Source organism: Coturnix japonica, chromosome 1 (genome assembly GCF_054131305.1).
Source record: "Coturnix japonica strain WE chromosome 1, WE-NBRP24, whole genome shotgun sequence".
In the NCBI taxonomy this organism is placed as follows: Eukaryota; Metazoa; Chordata; class Aves; order Galliformes; family Phasianidae; genus Coturnix; species Coturnix japonica.
Genome location: NC_140663.1, coordinates 160,437,005 through 160,457,517, shown reverse-complemented (window position 1 = coordinate 160,457,517; position 20,513 = coordinate 160,437,005). Strand labels below are relative to the sequence as shown.

Genomic DNA, 20,513 nt, shown 5'->3' with positions numbered 1-20,513 from the left:
AGCCAGAGTTCTCTGCTTCTGTGCGGTACTGATCTAAGGCACAGAATTTTATCAGACTGCCTGGAGTCATCAAAAGCAGCTCCAAAGTGTCAACAGTACAACCCAATGGAGGCTTCAGATGTGTCTACTAAGACTGTATTTTTGCAGTGTCGGTAAATATGTTTGTATGGCAAAATCCTTTTCCAATAGATAAGGGTCTGTGGACAAAATCCTTCCTTCCCTTTTTTTCATTAAATGTAGACTTGATAGTAGCTGTGGAAACCCTGCTAGACTCAATTTTTCTCCTTTGTCTGCAAGGAAACTAGGAAATGAAAAATGCTGGAGAAGGGCTGACAGATGACAGAAGCAGAGTTACTTTTTATTACAGAGATATGGATGTAATTTCTGCTCTGATTCTTTCTGCAAAATTAAAGTCCTCTTTTAATAAAAGATCTGTTTGGTAATAGGAGCTCTTTCAACAGCAAAGAAAGTCACCTTTAGTAGATGAGAAGACAATATCATGGATAAACGTTATGCTATAGAGATGGAAGAAAACCATGACTGCAGTGAAACCAGTCACTTTGAAAACAAGAAAAGGCTGTGTTTTGCCAGTATGTCCATACCTACATACAGGTAGGTACAGGTTTATGTCAACACAACTTATCAATGGTTAGGGATCGTATTACCTCCCACACAGAAAAAGAGCTAAGACAACAGAAAACAACAGGCAGACAGACCTTACTTTGCAACCCCCTTGTACACATCAATTAGTAAGCTTAGGCAACGTATGAATGCATACTTTACAGATGAGACATGCCAAAAGCCACGTGTTGAATCTCTGGTAAACTCACTAACAAGACTAGTGGTATAACCAGTACAGCATGTCCCCATCTCCATGTTCCCATCCCTTCAACTCATCTATACATAAACAAATACTTTCTCAGGTTAAAAAATAATAATAATACAGCCCAGTACACAAAAACAAGAGTTTATTTTTAAAGGTGTAAACAAGACTTAATTAAATATTAGACAGACAAAAAATTATTTACACAAAATAAACTCCAGGTTTCTATGGAGCTTCTAATGCTTTCTATGAGCGCTGCCATGCAGATGTTTACCACAGCTAATTAAAAACTCACTTAAAAAGTAATGTTACAAGCAAAAGACTTTTTGCCAATTCAGTCAGAATTATCAAACCGTCTCTTGCAGCAAAAAGTTATTTAATTACTCAGAGGAAGAGAAATGTAATACAGTGTCCCATAAGGGGAGCCTAACCTACCTTTTATGTGCTTCTTGCTTACTGCGACATTCTTCACAGTAATATTTGTATTCACTGCAAAGAGTTTCTGTATTGCTGAAACCCCTGAAAGAAAAAGAAAAAAAAGACTAGAGAGATCCTAGCCTCTTACCTGAAATATATGTATAAATGCATGCAAAAAACCCCATCATTTTATTAAGTTTACATAAACTAAAATTTGCTAAATTGAATGCCCATGAGCTTTCAGTTTCTCTTCCTTCTTTCAAGATCAAAACAAGGCAGACAAAATATAGTTCAGATTTTTGCATCTACCTTAAGCAATGAGTAATTGAAGTATTTTGTTCTACATCAACGGAAAGATCTAAGAAGTCTTCATCTTTGCTGCTTATCTGCAGGAAGAAAGAAAAAAAAGATGAGCAGATTAACAGGTTTAAACCTGAACAGCTTTTTCGACTATTTTACAGCACGATTCTCTCCTGAGAGAATATATCTTCTACTTTATAACAGCTTTTCAAAAATTGTTACAAGTGAAATGTCTCAGCATGTCAGACACTCACTAGATCTCTGTTTCTAATTTTGTTCAGAAAGAGGAAGAGAGGAACGTATATATGCCCAAAGAGGTAGAATCATAGAATCATTTAATTGCTCATGTTGGAAAAGACCTTAAAGATCATCATGTCAAACCACAACCTAATCATACAACCCTAACTATAATCACAGAATCATACAATCACAAGGTTGGAAAGGACCTACAAGATCATCCAGTCCAACCGTCCTCCCATTACCGTAGCTATAAGAAACCATTAAACCATATATTGTTGCTCCTCATCCAGATGCCTCTTGAACACTCCAGGGATGGCGACTCCACCACCTCCCTGGGCAGCCATTCCAGTGCCTGACCACTCTCTGAGATTAAAAGGTTTTCCTCATGTCTAATCTAAACCTCCTCTGGTACACCTTGTGACTACTTCCTCAGGTCCTGTTTGTTGCCTGGGAGAAGAGGCCAAAGCCCTCCTCATCACAACATCCCTTCAGGAAGTTGTAGAGTGCAATGAGGACTCCCCTGAGCTTCCTCTTCTCCAGACTAAACAATCTCAGCTCCTTCAGCCGCTCCTCATAAGACTTGTGCTCCAGACCCCTCACCAGTTTTGCTGCCCTTCTCTGGACACGTTCCAGGACCTCAATGTCTTTCTTGTAGTGAAGGGCCCAAAACTGAACTCAATACTCAAGGTGCAGCCTCACCAGTGCCGAGTACAGGGGGATGATTACCTCCCTGCTCCTTCTGGCCACACCATTTCTAATGCAGGCCAGTATGCCACTGGTCTTCTTGGCTACCTGGCATACTGTTGGCTCATGTTCAGGTGACTAACAGCCCTCTGCTAAATCATGTCCCTGAGCACCACATCCAAATGGTTTTTAAACACATCCAAGGATGGTGACTCAACCGCCTCCTGGGCAGCCTATTCCAGTGCTTAACAGCCCTTTCTGCAAAGAAGTTTTCTCTGATGTCCAACCTAAACTTGCCCTGGTGCAACTTGAGGCCATTTCCCCTCATTCTTTCACATGTCACCAGTGAGAAGAGACCAACCCCACTCTCACAGTGAGTACCTTTCAGGTACTGGAAGAGAGCAATAAAGTCTCGCCTCAGCCTCTTCTATCCCGAACTAAATGTAAATGTAACCGAAGAAGAGATAAATGTAATCAAAGAAGAAATTTCATCACAAATCCTGAAAAACGGTGATGGATGAAATCCATAGTGGTCCTGACAATCAGCAATGTTATTAAAACATTTCCAAAATAGCTACCATGTCCCCCTTAGCATCTGGTAGTGTTCCCATCTGTATCTAGAGATGCTCAGTGTTGTTGGTGAGAATGTCTACTGCCTTTTATGACTCCTACATACAAAGGTGAATGTTTTCAGAGAAGATGCCCAGTTCCAGTATAGAAAAGTTGTTCTCTCTCTCAAGAGACGAAAGGCACATTTGCTAAGGGCAGCATACACAAAGAACAAAAACGCAGCTGGTCAAGACGACTTCTTCTGAGAACTAACATCACTGGTGAAACAAAAAGACTTATGGAGTTATTTCCTCTCTTTTCTGTTTCAGTAAATAGTTTTTAATTCAGCCCATTGATTCTACTTGCCCCCACTCCCACGTCCCCCAGTTCTCTTCCTTATCCCACTGGCAAAGGCAGGAGAAAATGTAAGTCTGCACAACAACCGTCTGTTGTGCATTTCAGATCATGTAAAGCCATTATATGGTTTAGCAAGTGCATTTTTCCATCGATATTGATAGTTCAGAAATCGCTACGCGATTCACTCAGTCATAATTCATATCTTTACCACGGAAGGTGAAGGAATCATAACAGGATATCACACCATGAGAACATAAAGACAATTTACAATCAGATTTCTAACTTGTTTATAGTGTAGCTTGACCCAAGACACATCTTTTTTAAGAATCATATATATGGGGTTTTTTTTGTATTCCAGTACATTCCATATTTAAACTGAGGATAAATCTCTAGAATAGCCAGTTAAATAAAAGGGCTAATGAGTCCATGCACCCTGGAAAGAAGCTCTTTTCTATTAATCAGGACAACCAAAATTACAATGAAATCTTGCTATGTTTTTAGAAAGATTGCACTGTTTTGAACTGTTAGAAGATGTTCATTTCTATTTGGAGGTAAAATGGAAAAACAAAATACATCTGAATGTGCATTAAATTCCACATTTAAATTAAAAAAAAACAGCAAACAACTAAGGTTATTGTCTTATCATTAAGATGCACTAATTCATTTCTTGCTATATAATGTGCTGCCTAGCATTTTAAGTTACACTTCTAAATCAAAATGTCAACACCTTCAATAAGCATGAAAGCAATCTTATATGTTCACTGTATTTGAAAATAAGAGACTATTCACAGTAGCATTACATACTTACTACGTCTAAATGTGTTTCTAAGTGCCTATTTTCAGGTCACTGTGCTTTAATCAGACAGAAGCTGATATGCTTAGTAGATAGATGGCTAATTAAACAGTTTCCAGATCATTAGGGGCAGGAATACAGAAGTCCTAGCATACCAATAAACAATGTGTCTTAGAAAAATTATGCCTGTGACACTCTTTAAAATTCAACTAACCAGCTTTGAGCAGCTGTGGCATATCCCATTCAGCAGCAGATAACAGGAAAACAGAACTAAGCAATATTAGAAAGGCTGAAAATCATGATGGGTCCAGTAATGAACAAAATAATGCTGGCAAAGAATGCTTCAGCATTTTTAGACTGTGTTAAGACAGCATGTAGATCAAAATCCTGACAGGAAAAACTTCATGATGTCACAGGGAGGAATGGTAATGACAGCGGTTCTAGTAAGAAACTAAAACAAGGACATATTTTATGATAACTAAAAAGAAAAAAATCAGTACACAAAGTAAAGAAGAGTAATTTGTGGTTGCCATGAAGTAATAACTAGGGAAGAGAAAGCAGAAATAAAGGTGGTGGGCAGAAATCAGCACTTAAATTACTCAAAATATCAGGATCTATTGAAGTCTGCAGTTGCATTACTTATCACATTAGAAAGCTTTTTTTGTTGTTGATTTTTTTCCACATCAAAGAGATATTTCTAGAAGACAGAAAAAATACATGTGAAATATATAGTTTTCATCTGACTAATTCCTCCTTTCCAATGTCGCGTTGAAATATGTGCATTATGTAATTAAGGAAAATAAGTATAGAGAGTCACACAAAAAATACAGTAGTTCAGCTTTTTACAATATCTAAGGCACACACCATGAGAGAATTACTGTAATTTTCATATTGTGCTGCTTTTTCTGAAGCAGGTAAAATTCAATTATAAGTTTTTCTCCAAAATAGCTTATTCCTTTCACTGTAGAACTACTCTCAACGAAACTTTTAGCACAGCTCACTTAAAACCATTTCAATGGATTTAAACTTTAAAACTAGAAGTCTATGGAAACTGATTTGGAATATTTATTTCTGAAATGTAGGACTAAATACGACATTAAGTCTTTATGACATCACTTTGGAGAAAAACTCCCCAACCCTGTGTAGCAGGCTTCACTCCTCCTACAAATATATCAACTTAGATTTCTCTAATCTAAACTTTGAAGTTGATTATGACTACACAAACAAAATTTAACCGGGCATCTTCCTAATATTGACCAATACCTTACTATTAGGGCAACAAAGCTGGTGAGGGGTCTGGAGCACAGATCATATGAGGAGAGGCTGAAGGAGCTGGGAATGTTCAGCCTGGAGAAGAGGAGGCTCAGGAGAGACCTTATTGCTGTCTATAACTTCCTGAAGGGAGGTTGTAGTGAGCTGGGGGTCGGCGTCTTCTCTCATGTCATCAGTGATAGGACCAGAGAGAATGGCTTCAAGCTGCGGCAGGGGAGATTCAGGCTGGACATTAGGAAATATGATTTCTCAGAAAGGGTGGTAAGGCACTGGAATGGACTGCCCAGGGAGGTGGTGGAGTCATTGACCCTGGAAGTGTTCAAGGAGTGATTGGATAGTGTGTTGAGGGACATGGTTTAGTGGGAGCTATTGGTAATAGGTGAAAGGTTGTATTGGATGATCTTTTAGGTCTTTTCCAACCTTTGTGATTCTGTGAGTCTATTATTATTATTATTATTATTAACAAATGCATGCATCTGCTGCTGGAAGTTTCTCAGTTACAAATTAAAAACAAAAACATTCATACAAATATAAGACTTCTGAGGAAACAAACAAATCTAGCCCATTAGTCCATTGCGATGAATGAATAATGAAACAAAGTTCTGTAACATGAAGAATTTGCTTTATGAAGTAAATAAGGACTTACAGTTTCACATGTAAGACATCTGGTTTCATTTGTTAACGTTCCCTGAAAGATTTCATGAACCCATGTTGGGTCTGGTGGGCTGTTATTTTCATTTTCAATATTGCCATTGGGTAAGCGACCATTTTGCTTCTCTTGTTTTCTCTCCTCTTGTAAGATATCCGCAATTGTATTTAATAGGTAGTTTAAGAACTCATGTGCATCCTGCTGCATGTAGTTATCAAAAAGCTCTATAAGATTAAAAAAAAAGAAAGAAACAGGATATTTTTAAAATGAATTAGTGCTATACTATAAACAAGTTTGGTTTTTTTTAAATGAAAATTTCAAAGTCTTTTTTTCAGGTTTGAATCACTTGTGACAAAACATCATCAAAATTAGGACTTCATTTATTCAGCCAACAATGCTGGGGGGGTGGAGAAAGACTAAGTTTACATTCATGTAAATAGCTGAGGAGAATTACCAGAGAAGTGGGCTATTCTGCAAGAAAACTTGGCCATTATTGTGCAACTGAAACACTGGTGTACATACAGTGCTGCCTGAAATTGTATAGCTTGCCTTGAACCATACTCCAGAAGCCTGTCCATAAGGACTTGGATCCCCAAACAGGGGTATTCTACTTCTGACAAGCCTAAACCATTGCCTTGGATGATAAAGGGCACTTCAAATTGCATTAGACATTGATATTTTCACAAATGAACTCTGAACAGGAAATATTTCAGTGGTTTATATGTTCTATCACATGATTACCACAAACAACAAATGTTCAAAGCATTCCTTTGCTTATTTTCACTTCTAGGGTATTAAGTTCATTATTGCGCTGTCAAAAGTGCATTGCCATCAGAACCAGAAATACAAGTAAGATGAACTTAAAGACACTGATATAAGTAACTATTACTTTCCTCCAATCTCGTTGGGTAAGGCAGTACTTGTAGGAGCCATGTCAAACTAGCCTAAATATCTAGCCAAGGCAAGAACAGACCTCAATTTAGGTCTTCATGTTATAAACAGATTAGTCTTTGAAGTTCTGAAAACCTGCTTTTGGAAATTGGTGTATAATAGAAGTATGCACAGACAGTGGTTTGTTGGCATTTCTAAGCATAATTGCCATAGGGTTCACTCAGTTGACAGCAAATAGTGTCACTGGCACATACTTGCAATGTGTAGTAATGCTACAGATTGAAGTTAAACTCTCCTTCTTACAAGTCTGTTCTCTTGTTTATGTTCATGCTGGTATCACCCTGAAAACATAAGGTGATATTTCAATAGACTTCAATAAATTGAGATGTCATCTGCTTCAATAAATCCTTATTTACAGGACTAAGAAAAAATAAATCAAGTTCAGTGCCTTTAGTTAACAGTTACTTTTCCCTTCCTGACCAGGGATTCTTAACAAGATTTATCTGCCAATTTGAAAAGCATTATATACAATGGGCTAATATCACAATGTCATTTTAGCAATTGCTCCAATTGCCAAAAACTATAACTTCCAACTTCCTTTTAGTGCAAGAATATACTAAGAGACGGGCCTTCACCAGAGGGATAGTTTATAGTTTCCAGAACTGGAAAGATGAACATAAATTCTCAGTGAAGTTTAAGTTTAGAAGTGCACACCGGGACTACATCATAGCTTTGCCATCATTCTCTTGATTGCTTCCAGAAGTAAACTTCAAATTGAAATGAATAAAAACCTGAAAACTAGCAAATTAGAGAGAAGGTGATGCTGATCTGTATCATCTGGAAAGCTGCAATGAAGCAGACAAGCATATGAATCAAGTAGCTCATTTAATGAACACCTACAACACTATTTTTGAGAAGGAAAAGTTCAACCCTGAATCTAACCAACAACAAAATCTTTATTTAATCAAGTACATCAAGGCTGCAAGTCTCTCGAGGTTAAACACTCCAGAGATTCTTCACCATGCCACATCACAGATCTCTTAGGGATATCTGCTCAGTCGGTAAATTAACAAGTACAACACATTGTTCATTTTATGATTAGAAGAAATTTAAGCAAACATGACAGTACACCTTTGTCTGACTTCAAGCCAGTAGCTGCTTCCCAGCCAGTTAGGCTTCAAGATGTATGTTGGATTCAGGCTTAGGAAACAAAGACTGAATAGCAGCATTGTAATGTGGAATACATAAAGATTATGAAGATTATTCAGTCAGATTGCCCTGGTACAGCTAGATACTGACTGGAACAGAATTTAGGCTGGCACTGCATACCTATCTGATACTTTCTTCAATTAACTCTTCTCTAAAGTTCAAAACAGTATACTTTTACAATAAGCAAATAATAGCATATATGATGTCCACGTTATCACTGCTCAAAAACAAAATAACCCAGAAAAGGTGAGAGTATCACCATCATCAAGAGACAAGAAAAGCCAACAAGAGGTGAACTTTCACATCTGATCTCTCTATAGAACATTTTCCAATTGCCTTCTCCTGCTTAGAATTTTAGTGTCATTAAATAGCTGAACGTTACAAACAACTTTACTAAAAGAAAAAGTAACGGTTCCTGTGATCTACTTTCTTCTTTCCATTTGAACCATTCTCTCCATTTGTTGTAGTTAGTTAACATTCATTGATTAAATAGTGAAAGAATAATCAATTATTTCTACAAATGCATCAAAAAACAAAGACATCCAAGTACACTCACTGAAGAACTGAATGAGTTTCCTATTGTGCACAGGTCTGATAAAAATCTTTTTGTTGGATAAGAAACATAAATCGTTAAAAATCTCTGGAAATATCCCACATTCTAAGATATTTATTACATTAAAAAGTTAGATAAAAACAGTTACTGATTTTAAAATGCATTCATTATTTTAAAAGTAGATCAAGCTAAGTAATGCAAAAAAACCCTAAGAACTTAAACATGTATAGGATTTTAAGACAGATAATGGCAAGGACATCTGTATGTGCATTCCATACAGTCAATTTGGCAGACAGATCACTACATTCAAAGCATAATAACCTTTTAAGAACAAAATAAAAGCTTCAGAGTGAATTCTGATTATGACAGTACAGTTTTTAGACAAAACTAGCATGCAATTTCAGAAGCAAACACTGACAAATGACTCAGTTATACACAAAGAGAAATGATGATTCTTTCTGGGCAGCTCCAAGGTTACACTCTTACTCCAGGGTTACCTCTTCTCTACGCTACAGAACAAGGAACATTTTTCATCCATAATATGTAGATATGCCACTACTTCAGCTTCAGAACTAAGTCATACTTGCTATATTACACAAGAAAAAAAAGAAGTTACCATTTTCTTTTCGTAATCTTGTTATAAATTTCTTGGGAGGTATAACTCCAACCTTTTTCTTCTGGGTGGCTATACTGTGGAAGAGGTCAGCTAAGCATGTAAGGAGATTCTCTTTTTTTCTTGGCTGACTCTTGTATGCTAAGACTTTGTCTCGAAATGGACGGCAAAAATAAAGTGCCTGAAGAACTGAATTGCAGTAGCATGTGTTCCCAAACTATAAAATAAGAGAGAGAGTTGTTAGTTTGCACTGTATTATTGTAGGGAAGTAACATCTAATCCAAAGCACAAAAAAAATTCACGGATAAATTTTCTGTTAGTCATTTCTTCTTTACTTAGATAAACACAGAATAAAAACTATGTTGTATGCAACTACCAAAAAAAAAAAAACCAAAAAAAAACCCCAAAAAGTGAATTTGATCAACACTATAATTTTATCTTCCTGTAAATTTATTAACAGAATTATGCATTAACTTGGCTCAAAACAAATTCCACCAGTTTCACAGCTCCCCAGGTAAAAATAGCTATCCATTTATCACATCCATTCATCTAGCCACGAGAGTACAGAATAAGTATAGTATGACTTTGTACTGTGAGAAGAGACCTTCTCAGACACCTCAGAAATTGGTGTCTCCAAATCTTATTAGCTGTGATCAATGTCAGAAATAACTGCTTTAAGCTGCTCTTATGTTTTCAGTTCTCATTTTAGGTGACAGAACTGCCTTTCTGGAGCTTTCTTAAAACAGTGAATCGTGCCTTATTGAGAAGGTGTAGCTATGTCAGAGGTAGTAGCCTCAAATGGAGACCAGAAGGAAAAGAACTGACAATTTAAACATGGGTATTTTTAATGAGGTAGGCCATTGAATTGAAATGGTGCAAACAAAGACAGCTCTAAGAGCACTCACAATTCCTTTTGTGTCAGAACACTGCACAATCCTTTACCCCAGAGTCCTTCCAGGTCTCAGGCACAGCTTCCCTCAAGTCCTGCCATCACTGATGCTGTCTCTAACCCATCCCAATGTGACAAATTTCCCCATCACTTCTGTGAAGGCAACATGAATTGTCAGTGGAGAGTCGCTCTCATTTTATACAGCCCTCCTGCTGTAAAACCCATTATCTAACACAAAGTGACAAAATTCTTTATAAGGCTGTCAGCAAGTAATCTAACCTTTCAGCAGCAGTCGCTCAGACAGCAAATTGAAGCACATACCCACCACACACCTCCTCTAGCATATAAAAATAATGTTCTTATTTATGTTTTATATGAAATATTAGCAAATAGAGGCTAGATGAAACTATAAGAATCAATTGTGAAGGGGAGAGTTTTAAGAACAGGTTCTATCAACAGAGAAAAAGGATGAAAGGCTTCACATATTTGGAGTAACAGGAAAGCACTTGTCTACCAGTTCAGTGACAAATAAGAGCACTATGCAATTTAATCAGAAAGCTAGCAAGGAAATCGTTTATACTAAAAAACAAAAAAGAAGAAGAAATAAGAAATACAGCTTACAGAGCACCCAAAATGAACTCAAATAAATTAATAAAAAGATAGCAAGAATAATTAATAAAAAGACAGACATGGCCCTTTTAATGAGTCTGTTTCCTTCTTCCTTATAGATCCCCTTTGAATACTGAAAGGCAATTATCGGGTCTTCATTTCTCAGATTATTTTTATGGCTCTCCTCTGGATGCACCCCAACAGCTCCATGTCTCTCCTGTACATGTCTGTACTGAAGACCTGTGCTCAATCCTTTCCTCCCCCAGCTTGCATCGATAGCAACAGCTGACACAACCCAGGTGCACTCAACTTTGCTGAATGTCATGAGGTTCTCCTGGGCCCACTGCTCCAGGCTGCCTGGGTCTCTCTGGATGGCTGGAAGTGCTGCCTGCTTTTCAGACACTTCTCCCTCACACTCCTGTGTGCCAGACAATGTGTCCCCACTGCCCTTTGTCCTAACAATATTGCCCAGTGCCATCAACCTGTCCTCTTTGCACCATAGAGGGCCCTGAACTGTATGCAGTGCTCCAGCTACAGCCTCACCAAAGTAGATGAGGAGGGTCTTGATTTCCTGGCTGTGCTCTGCCTAATAAAGCCAAGAATACTAATGGCCTTCTGTGCACACTGCTGGCTCATGTTCATCTCGGTGTCCACCAAGAACTCCAGACCCTTTTCAAGAGTGTCACTTTCCAGCTGGGAGCCCCCAGCACATCCTGGTGCCTGGAAAAGGACCTTGCACAAAGCCTCCATGAGGTTCCCATCAGGCCCTCTACAGCCCTGTTGAAGTTCCTCTGGATGGCAACATGGCTCTCTAACAAGTCAGCATTTCCCTCAGTTTTATGTTATCTGTGCATTTACTGAGGGCTCACTCTATCCCATCATCCAGATGGGTAACAAAGACATTAAACACACCTGGATCCAGAATCAATCCCTGGGGTATTCTGTTCTTTACTGGCCTTCAACCAGACTTTGCACCACTGACCAATACCCTCTGAACCCAGACACTCTGTCAGTTCTAAATCCACCTCACCATCTGCTCATCCAGTCCATACTTCAGCCATACTTCTCTTTGAAGACAAACAATGCACTATTTCAACTTCCATGAGAATGGAAAAAATGACTAAGTTACGACAGCTGAGCTGCATCTAAATCAGCTTATCAGTAAGAATGTTTAACGACTGTACAGCATAGACGAGGATTTTAGTCTCCTAAACCACATCAGTACTGACAACCTAGAGGCAGAGAAACATGCTGTAGCAGCAGGACAGAATGAAATCATAGAATCATAAAACTTCGCAGGTTGGAAAAGACTTTAAAGATAATTGAATCCAACCACAACCTGACCACAGTACCCTAACTAACAACCCTCATGTCCCTGAGCACCACATCCAAATGGTTTTTAAACACATCCAGGGGTGGTGACTCAACCACCTCCCTGGGCAGGTGCTATTCCAGTGCTTAACTACCCTTTCTGTAAAGAAGTGTTTCCTAACATCCAACCTAAACTTACCCTGGTGTAACTTGAGGCCATTTCCCCTCATCCTGACACCTGTGAGAAGAGATCAACTCTGCTCTCACTGTAAGAGACTCCTCTTGCCCAGACTAAACAGCCCCAGTTCCTTCAATCTCTCCTCATAGGACATATTCTCCAAGCCCTTCACAAACCTTACAAGTAATTAGTTTCATTACAAAAAGCAGGACGACAGATCATGTTAAATCAACCTTGTTTTTGTATGTACTTTCAAAGTATCCCCAAATAAAATATGTAATAATTAATTTCAGACAGAATCATACAATTTGTAACAAGATACATTTTCCATGGTTAACGCCAGAAATTAAATTCTGAATTACTCCTGAAAACTAATCATCAAATTGAACCATTCCATATGATTTTCCACACTTGATTTTCCCTTCAGGCTCAGTATTTTTGAACATCTCAATAAAAATGGCAGATGTGAAGACTTAATATCACCAACACTTTCACAGATGTTTTCCTGTACTGTACCCACTTCAGTTGGCATATTACTGACTACAAGCCACATATTCTAAATAGCTTTTTGTTTTTCAACAGCCACAGTTTAATTGCAAGAAAGTGGTTTCATAACTACCCTGGTAATAAATAAAACGAAATAAACGATTAGCCCAATTTCAACTATTATTTCATTGAGATATTTTAACAAATATGCTGAGTGTTTAAATACATTTCAAAATGCACATTCAGTGACTGTACTGTTCAGCTTTTTAACTGTTCACAATGTGGCAATCTTGTGATTTAACCAATGCAGTCACAGCATTTCAAAGCAAAAGAATGAACTGAAACTTACATTAACTAAACCAAAATAGTGTTCATTGACTGGAAATTGTTCTGGACCAATCTCTTTCTCCAAAGCTGAGGCATTGGCGCCCTAGGAAATCAAAAGCAGTAAAATATTAATGTTGCAACTATGCACACAGTGAGTTTAACTAGCTACACACACACACACAAACAATTACTGGTTGCAGCTGTAGACCTTGTTAACACCAAACCTGTAACTTCAGATCTCAGACTGTAAGACTCAGGCTTTGCTGAACTTAGGCATGAGGAAGCAATCACTCTAGTCAGGACATAGAAAACAAAAACAAATTGGAGAGAATGGATGAAACATCTCTTCTACCTGTAGCCTGAAGGGCGGAGGCAGTGGAGTTTGTGATCCAATTCATCAATCATACACAGCAATTTAACTAAACAAGTTTAATTAGCCTGTTTCTTAATCCAAAGGCAAGCACACGGGCAAGATAATATTAGCCACGAATGCAGGAAAACCAGTCCTTTGAGTTCTGTTCTTTCAGGATGTTTAGATTGGCCACAAAACCATGCCACATAGATCTGAAAGCAGACAGGTCACCCAGCAAGTCTTCTGTGCCATGACATAATGCTTACAATAAAAGCATCTAGCACCCTTTCACCACCAGAAAGTCATTTAAATATCATCCAAAATGCCCTAGAGATACAGGTTTCTAGATATGTTCTGTAATTCACACACTATGCAACATATCTCATAAAAGCTGCCCAGGGAGGTGGTGGAGTCGCCGTCCCTGGCAGTGTTCAGGAGGCATCTGGACGAGGAGCTATGAGATATGGTTTAGTGGCTTGTGGTAGCAATGGTGATGGGAGGAGGGTTGGACTGGATGATCTTGTAGGTCCTTCCCAGGACATCTTTCTGCAGGTCTTACACTAACTGCTGTTAGTGAAAATCAAACATATCTAGTCCTATATAATGTTCCACACAACATCTCTCTGTCTCTCTCTATATACGTATATACACACCCCATATCAAACTAACACATGAGCATGTTCCAGTGTAAAGTTAGGCCTAAGTAAATAAACTACACAGCCCAGAATCTTAAAAACAGGTGTGACTCCTTCCCAATGAGTTTTCTCATTATTCAGGGCTATTTCATTCAAGGTTCAGACATTCCCATGGTTTCAGAGGATGACATTACTAATTTCAATGCAGTTGTTTATGAATGTTTTATCAGTACAAACCAGCACGGATGTTTTAAACCAATACAAAACCCCGCAAGCTACTCAGACTTCCGTCTACAGCTCCTTTTTGTCTGTCAGAAAGGATGTTATTCCTTCCCACAGATAAATAATTTATACTGTGCACAGTGTGTTAGTTGCAGAGGCAGGACATAGTATGATATGTATAATAGCTGCTCCTGCAGCAGGAGCTTGAAAGTATGTTAAACCGCATGTCCACATCCGACACGTAACTACTTTATTATCTAAGTATCAACTATTTTATTATCTAAGTATCCCTTCCTCTGCGAGGTTTCTTGGGAACTATCATGGTAAGCACTATCAGCCCCAGCTGATCCTCCCATTATGCAAATACAGACGTAGAGGGGAAGTACTGCGCTATCAACTATTACAGTATCATAAGATTTGTTGGACAAGAAGAGGAATAAAGCACAAGACAAGTCATACCTTGTTACACCATGAAAGACTGGAGTTGGGATCAGGATATTTCATTCAAACACATCTGTGGCAGAGTATAAAAGCTCCTCCTCTGCCATCTAACTGGGACACAGGAAGATCCCCACTACTTTTTGGGCCACACTGAGAAACCCATTAAATAGATACTCAGTCTCCCTCAGAGATGGTGGATGAGAGAGATGCTCCCACAGAGCAGCTTAGCTTTGACACTGCATAGATGAGAGATGGGAAGACCAACTTGAGTTAGTACACCCCAGGGTTGGCTTCCCCATGTGAGCCCAGAAGTGGGAACAAACAGAATCACAGCGTGGTTGGGATTGAAATGGCCTCTAGGTCCACCTGACTCAAGCCCTGCTCCAGCAGGGATACCCACAACAGGGTGCCCAGGGCCACATCCAGCTGGCTTTGAAAGACCCTTCAAACCACTCAAACTGCTACTGCCCTATATACACCTAAGCATCACCAAACACTGCTTCACATCACCTGCCTTCCAACAGTGACAGTTATACAGGCATACAGAACACTACACACAGCATGGCTTTATAGTGAAAGCTTCAGCAAGTAAGGCATGTAAGAACATGATACGAAATCTTAAGGTGTATCTACCTTGGCATCCTACAGTTTAGCACTAGAACAGATATTAACACCAAAACTTAACTATCTTCATCTGAATCAGACCATTTATAGCACTTGTTAAAAGATCACAAGGATAAAAAACACCATGATGTAGTTGATGTTTAAAAATACCAAAATACTGATTGTGACCTATTAAACTCGGAGATTATTTCTATGTAGGACAAACAACAACAAACACCTAGGAGCCAATTACATTATGAAACAGACTTCAAGTTCTGTGTGTACTTGCTGATAATTGCAAAGATAAACTGCGCTACATCGCTATGAAGGCACTGTCAAAAGCTGCCCACCTCGCAGAAGCGACAGTGCTGATAACTATTCTTTTCAGATTTATTATTGCCTTCTCTCCCTGCCTCAGTGGTCTCGCTACTGAGGCACCATACATAGAATTACTACTCCTGAGACCAAGTAATGACTCAAAGATGCAAACAAATGTTTGGTAAATGGATGGTAGAATCAGATCAGAAGCATACACATCTCACCTGAGCTTGAAATAACATAAAGGCACCTAAGACTTTTGAAGGAAAAAAATAAATAAAAATACCCTATGTGACAATACTGCCTAAAAACAAGTCAGCAAGCAGGCAAACAGCACTGCTTTTAAATGTCCTGCCTAGTTGTTATCATCCAATCTAGTAGACAGCATTTCTCTTATACTGGCTTGACTCATAACCAGCCTAACATGCTTTGAAGATTACACTGGTGTTAGTCCTACCAGAGGGGATGCTGATCTATCCCTTCCCACATTAAAAATCAGGTGGGTCATCTTTCCAGCAGTTTGCTGTTAGTACTTTTAATCTTTATCTTACTGAGCTGCAAGTTTCCTTAGTAAAATAATAATAATAATAGTTTTAAAAAGAAATTTCCTACAACAAAACTTGTATTTGCCAAAGTTCTCCCCTATGAGGACAGGCTGAGGGAGTTGGGCTTGTTCAGCCTAGAGAAGAGAAGGTTGCGGGGTGACCTCATTGCAGCCTTTCAATACCTGAAGGGAACCTACACCCAGGAGGGGAGTAAACTCTTCGAAAGGGCTGACAATAGCAGGACACGGGGAAATGGTTTTAAGTTAAAAGAGGGAAGATTTAGGTTGGATGTTAGGGGGAAGTTCTTTACTAGGAGAGTGGTTAGGCCCTGGAACAGGCTGCCCAGGGAGGTTGTGGATGCCCCGTCCTTGGAGGTGTTCAAGACCAGGTTGGACGGGGCCCTGGGCAACCTGATCTAGTAAAGGTGTATGTTTGGTGGCCCTGCCAGGCAGGGGGGTTGGAACTACATGATCCTTGAGGTCCCTTCCAACCCGGGTCATTCTGTAATTCTGTGAAGATATTTCCTTGTCTGTACCACAACTGAAGGCATTCCATTCAGAATTCCACAGCCCATATTAGTGCACTGAGACTGATGGAATCTTCCATGAAAGATGAAATACAAAACTCCGCTCTTCAAATCACATTCTATTAGGATACGCAAACCTGTATTTTGCCATGTACTTACATAAAGAAGGCTTAAAAGCAAACAGTGGAGCTATATTAAATCAGTTTAAATCTGTTATTTCAAGCGCAACCAAAATGGAAAAGCATTTCTTAGGATACCGTTTCTGGCCCAGGAAGAAGTGAAATAAGCTGAGTGGGCTTCAGTGACGCTCAGTGTTCATTTACCTGCAAAACAGTACACCTTAGTAAGGCATAATCTAATCTAGTTTGGATCGTCTCAATTCACACTATTGAAATACCTGTAGTGCTATTTTTCTTCACTAATTGGCTTAAGATAGAGTCCTATGTTCTCTGATCACATGTAGCTAAGAGGGAATGTTTTCTTAGTGAGCATAAATCAAAACATACCTGCACGGGCAAAGATGACAACAGCACAGCACAGAATTACCTTCACATTGGCTATATCTACTACACCAACCTTTCTGAGCCCCACTGAGCACAGACATTGTATTTTCATTCAAAGCAGCCAGACAGAGTCACACTTCCTTCTGTTCTGAACACTAAAGGCAAAGATAACTTACTCACAAATACAAACCTGAGACTCAATGAATCAGGGCTCTATACTTGGTCTTCCACTGTATAGATCTTTAAAACACAGAAAGATGTAATTCATCTCAAGCTGCTACCACATGCAAAATGGCCCACAAAAAAATTGCCATTTCATTAAAAACAAATGCTGTTTATTCTCACAGACTCACTCAAACTTCTTGAAATCATGATAAATGATAACAGTGCTCTTCAGCTTTGGTATATTTATATTGATACATGATTTTGATGTACTAATGCACTAAATCGTTATGATTATATGCTATATGGTATATTATATGCTACATATGGTCTTCCGTTGTTTCTCTGTGCTTAGAACCTGATAAATGAATGTTCACGTGTAAGTCAAATGACAAAGGCACATTTATATGACTGAAATTTTGTAAGTAATAAGCCAACTAAGTAGTTCCGTGCCGCAGCAAATAGAGCTTTGCAGCTACACGGCTTCAGAGCTTTGTTCTTTCATGTCTTGTATTTCACATTTGTTTTATATGAATTTTTAGTTACATTTAGAGTCAAATGTATCTGAAGTAATTGGTGCTTTTTAAGCAGTGTCCCAAACTCAGCATTTTAAACTGCAAATGTGTAGCTTTGTTTTTCTTATTACAATATTGCAACATGCTGCCTCTACAAAAACTGCGATGACAAATGCCACAATTGTGGCTTCACTCTTAGTGTCATAATCATTATGAAAAACTCTCCCTATTGCAGCTCCAATGAGTGAACCTCCCTGCAGTGGTACAGGCTCTTGAACTAACTGTCTAACACAGACTTCTCTAAAACTGAGCCTGCTTGCAACAGAATCATGAAACCAGAACACATGCCAGAGCACTGCAGTCCACTGATCAAGGCAGATTCAGGTCACCATACCAAAGTGAAATGGAGCGGCTGAGACACAGCACATGCTCCTTCTTGCCAGCCCTGCTACATAAGCAAGTCAGACAGCTGCTGACAATAGGAGGACATGGGGAAATGGTTTTAAGTTAAAAGAGGGAAGATTTAGGTTGGATGTTACGGGGAAGTTCTTCACTAGGAGAGTGGTTAGGCCCTGGAACAGGCTGCCCAGGGAGGCTGTGGATGCCCCGTCCTTGGAGGTGTTCAAGACCAGGTTGGACGGGGCCCTGGGCAACCAGATCTAGTAAATGTGTGTGTTTGGTGGCCCTGCCAGGCAGGGGGGTTGGAACTACATGATCCTTGAGGTCCCTTCCAACCCAGATCATTCTGTGATAAAGGACCACCACAACACTGCTGTTTTCCCTGTGTCAGCTCTCTCACTCTCTTGCTTTCTTTTCTGCCACCTCCTCACTTTGAAGCAATGTTTTTCCTTGCTGCAACTCTCAATTATCACTCCTTTGAGCTTGAGTCTTCCTTATGCCTTCCTGCAGAATCTGTAAAAATTGATAACTGATTACTGTTTAAGCATTACAATCTGTGCTCGAGAAGAGAGCTCAAACAAAAGGAGCAGGAGTGAGTACGTAACAGCTATTTCCATCTGACTGCAAACCCAGACAAACATCAATTTACACTTAGTACAGATTTCACAATTAGGTTTGAGAAACCTACTGTAAACAAACAGTTCCTTGAGCAGTAATAAAGCCCATACGTGCACACCTGTCTCAAAGTTCACTATAAACACTGCCTGCAATTAAGTGTTTAATAAAGCCTCTCCACTGTGACATCTGTGGCAGGTTGCACTGCTGCCTTCCCTAAGCTGGGCGCTCCGTCTGTTTCCGCTCAAGAGCCTCCACCCCCACTTGCTTGTATTAACATTAGCAACTACAAGACCTCTTCACTCTCATCACAGAATCACAGAATTATCAAGGCTGGAAAAGACCTAGAAGATCATCTAGTCCAACCATTACCAATACTTCCCAGCTAAATCATATTCCTCAATACAACATCCAAACATTTCTTGAACGTGGTGACGCCACCACCTCCCTGGGCAGTGCATTCCAATGCCTGACTACCCTTTCTGAGAAGTAATACTTCCTAATGTCCAGCCTGAATCTCCCCTGGTGCAGCTTAAATCCATTCCCTCTAGTTCTATCACTAATAACACGAGAGAAGAGGCCAACCCCCAGCTCACTACAACCTCCCTTCAGGAAGTTATAGAGAGCTATAAGGTCTCCTCTGAGCCTCCTCTTCTCCAGGCTGAACAATCCCAGCTCCCTCAGCCGCTTCTCAAATGTGACTGAAACAGGCAGGAGAGTGCATGAAACTGGCCCTGTGCAGGAGATGCTAAACCGGATGACAGAGAACAATTAAACAAATGCCTGAAACACTAAGCAAAAGATTTTCACGTCTAATGCCACAGCTGACGGATTAGCATCACATTTAAATTTCACTATGGTTTTTCAGGTTGTGCTAACATCATCAACCAGTTACTACAAGAAACACTGAAAAACAAGCAGCAGCTCTACTATCATAACTTCCTTCTGTACGTCTGAGATGGACACGTCCATAGCTTTTAACCTATGTAGGCTGTTTCTATCCTCTCTACTCCAGCCACTAGAAGGCTTTCCTATGACTGCTAAGCGTTTGCTGGACTCTAAACAGCAGAAGCAAAGTCAGAAGCATGATATTCAGCCTTAATTTTACACGAGTATAGCTTGGGGCACATCTTTGTTGCAAGTTGCATGGATTACTTTACCACTTCCCAACCATGCATACAACCTGCTAGCATTCAGACAACTAAGTCTTGGATCTCAACAACACAGGAGTGGAGATACAGGGAAAAGAAATCCAAAGAACCCTGAAGGGGTAGAATAGGAAGAGCTTCAGTACCACTGATATAAGCACTGGAGTAAACTGGATAAACACCGAGGTCCCTTCCAACCCAGGTCATTCTGTGATTCTGTGAGTATAGATGCAGAATTACTATGTTTACTATGACTTTCTCAATGTTTAAAAGATCTGCCTGACCATAACCACATTGCTCTCAACAATTCCTATGTAAATATCAAGTACCTCTCCAAGCTACCTCCACTGAAACAGCCAATTCCTATATTAAGTACAGC

The 20,513-nt window shown here is 39.4% G+C and overlaps 1 protein-coding gene across 3 annotated transcripts in view; it reads right to left on the bottom strand.

The window, feature by feature from the left end:
• USP12 (ubiquitin specific peptidase 12) overlaps positions 1-20,513 on the bottom strand; it is a 31,555-nt gene that overhangs the window by 9,895 nt on the left and 1,147 nt on the right. The window contains exons 2-7 of one of the 3 annotated variants that reach the window (XM_015852043.3): positions 13,173-13,253; positions 9,354-9,567; positions 7,230-7,316; positions 6,082-6,308; positions 1,550-1,626; positions 1,259-1,342 (exon numbers count right to left, since the gene is read on the bottom strand). In XM_015852043.3, the coding sequence (XP_015707529.1) occupies positions 1,259-1,342; positions 1,550-1,626; positions 6,082-6,291 (371 nt within the window). In that variant the 5' untranslated portion in view covers positions 6,292-6,308; positions 7,230-7,316; positions 9,354-9,567; positions 13,173-13,253. The remainder of the gene's footprint in view (positions 1-1,258; positions 1,343-1,549; positions 1,627-6,081; positions 6,309-7,229; positions 7,317-9,353; positions 9,568-13,172; positions 13,254-20,513) is intronic. The other 2 variants (XM_085536338.1, XM_085536339.1) reach the window with 2 other exon arrangements.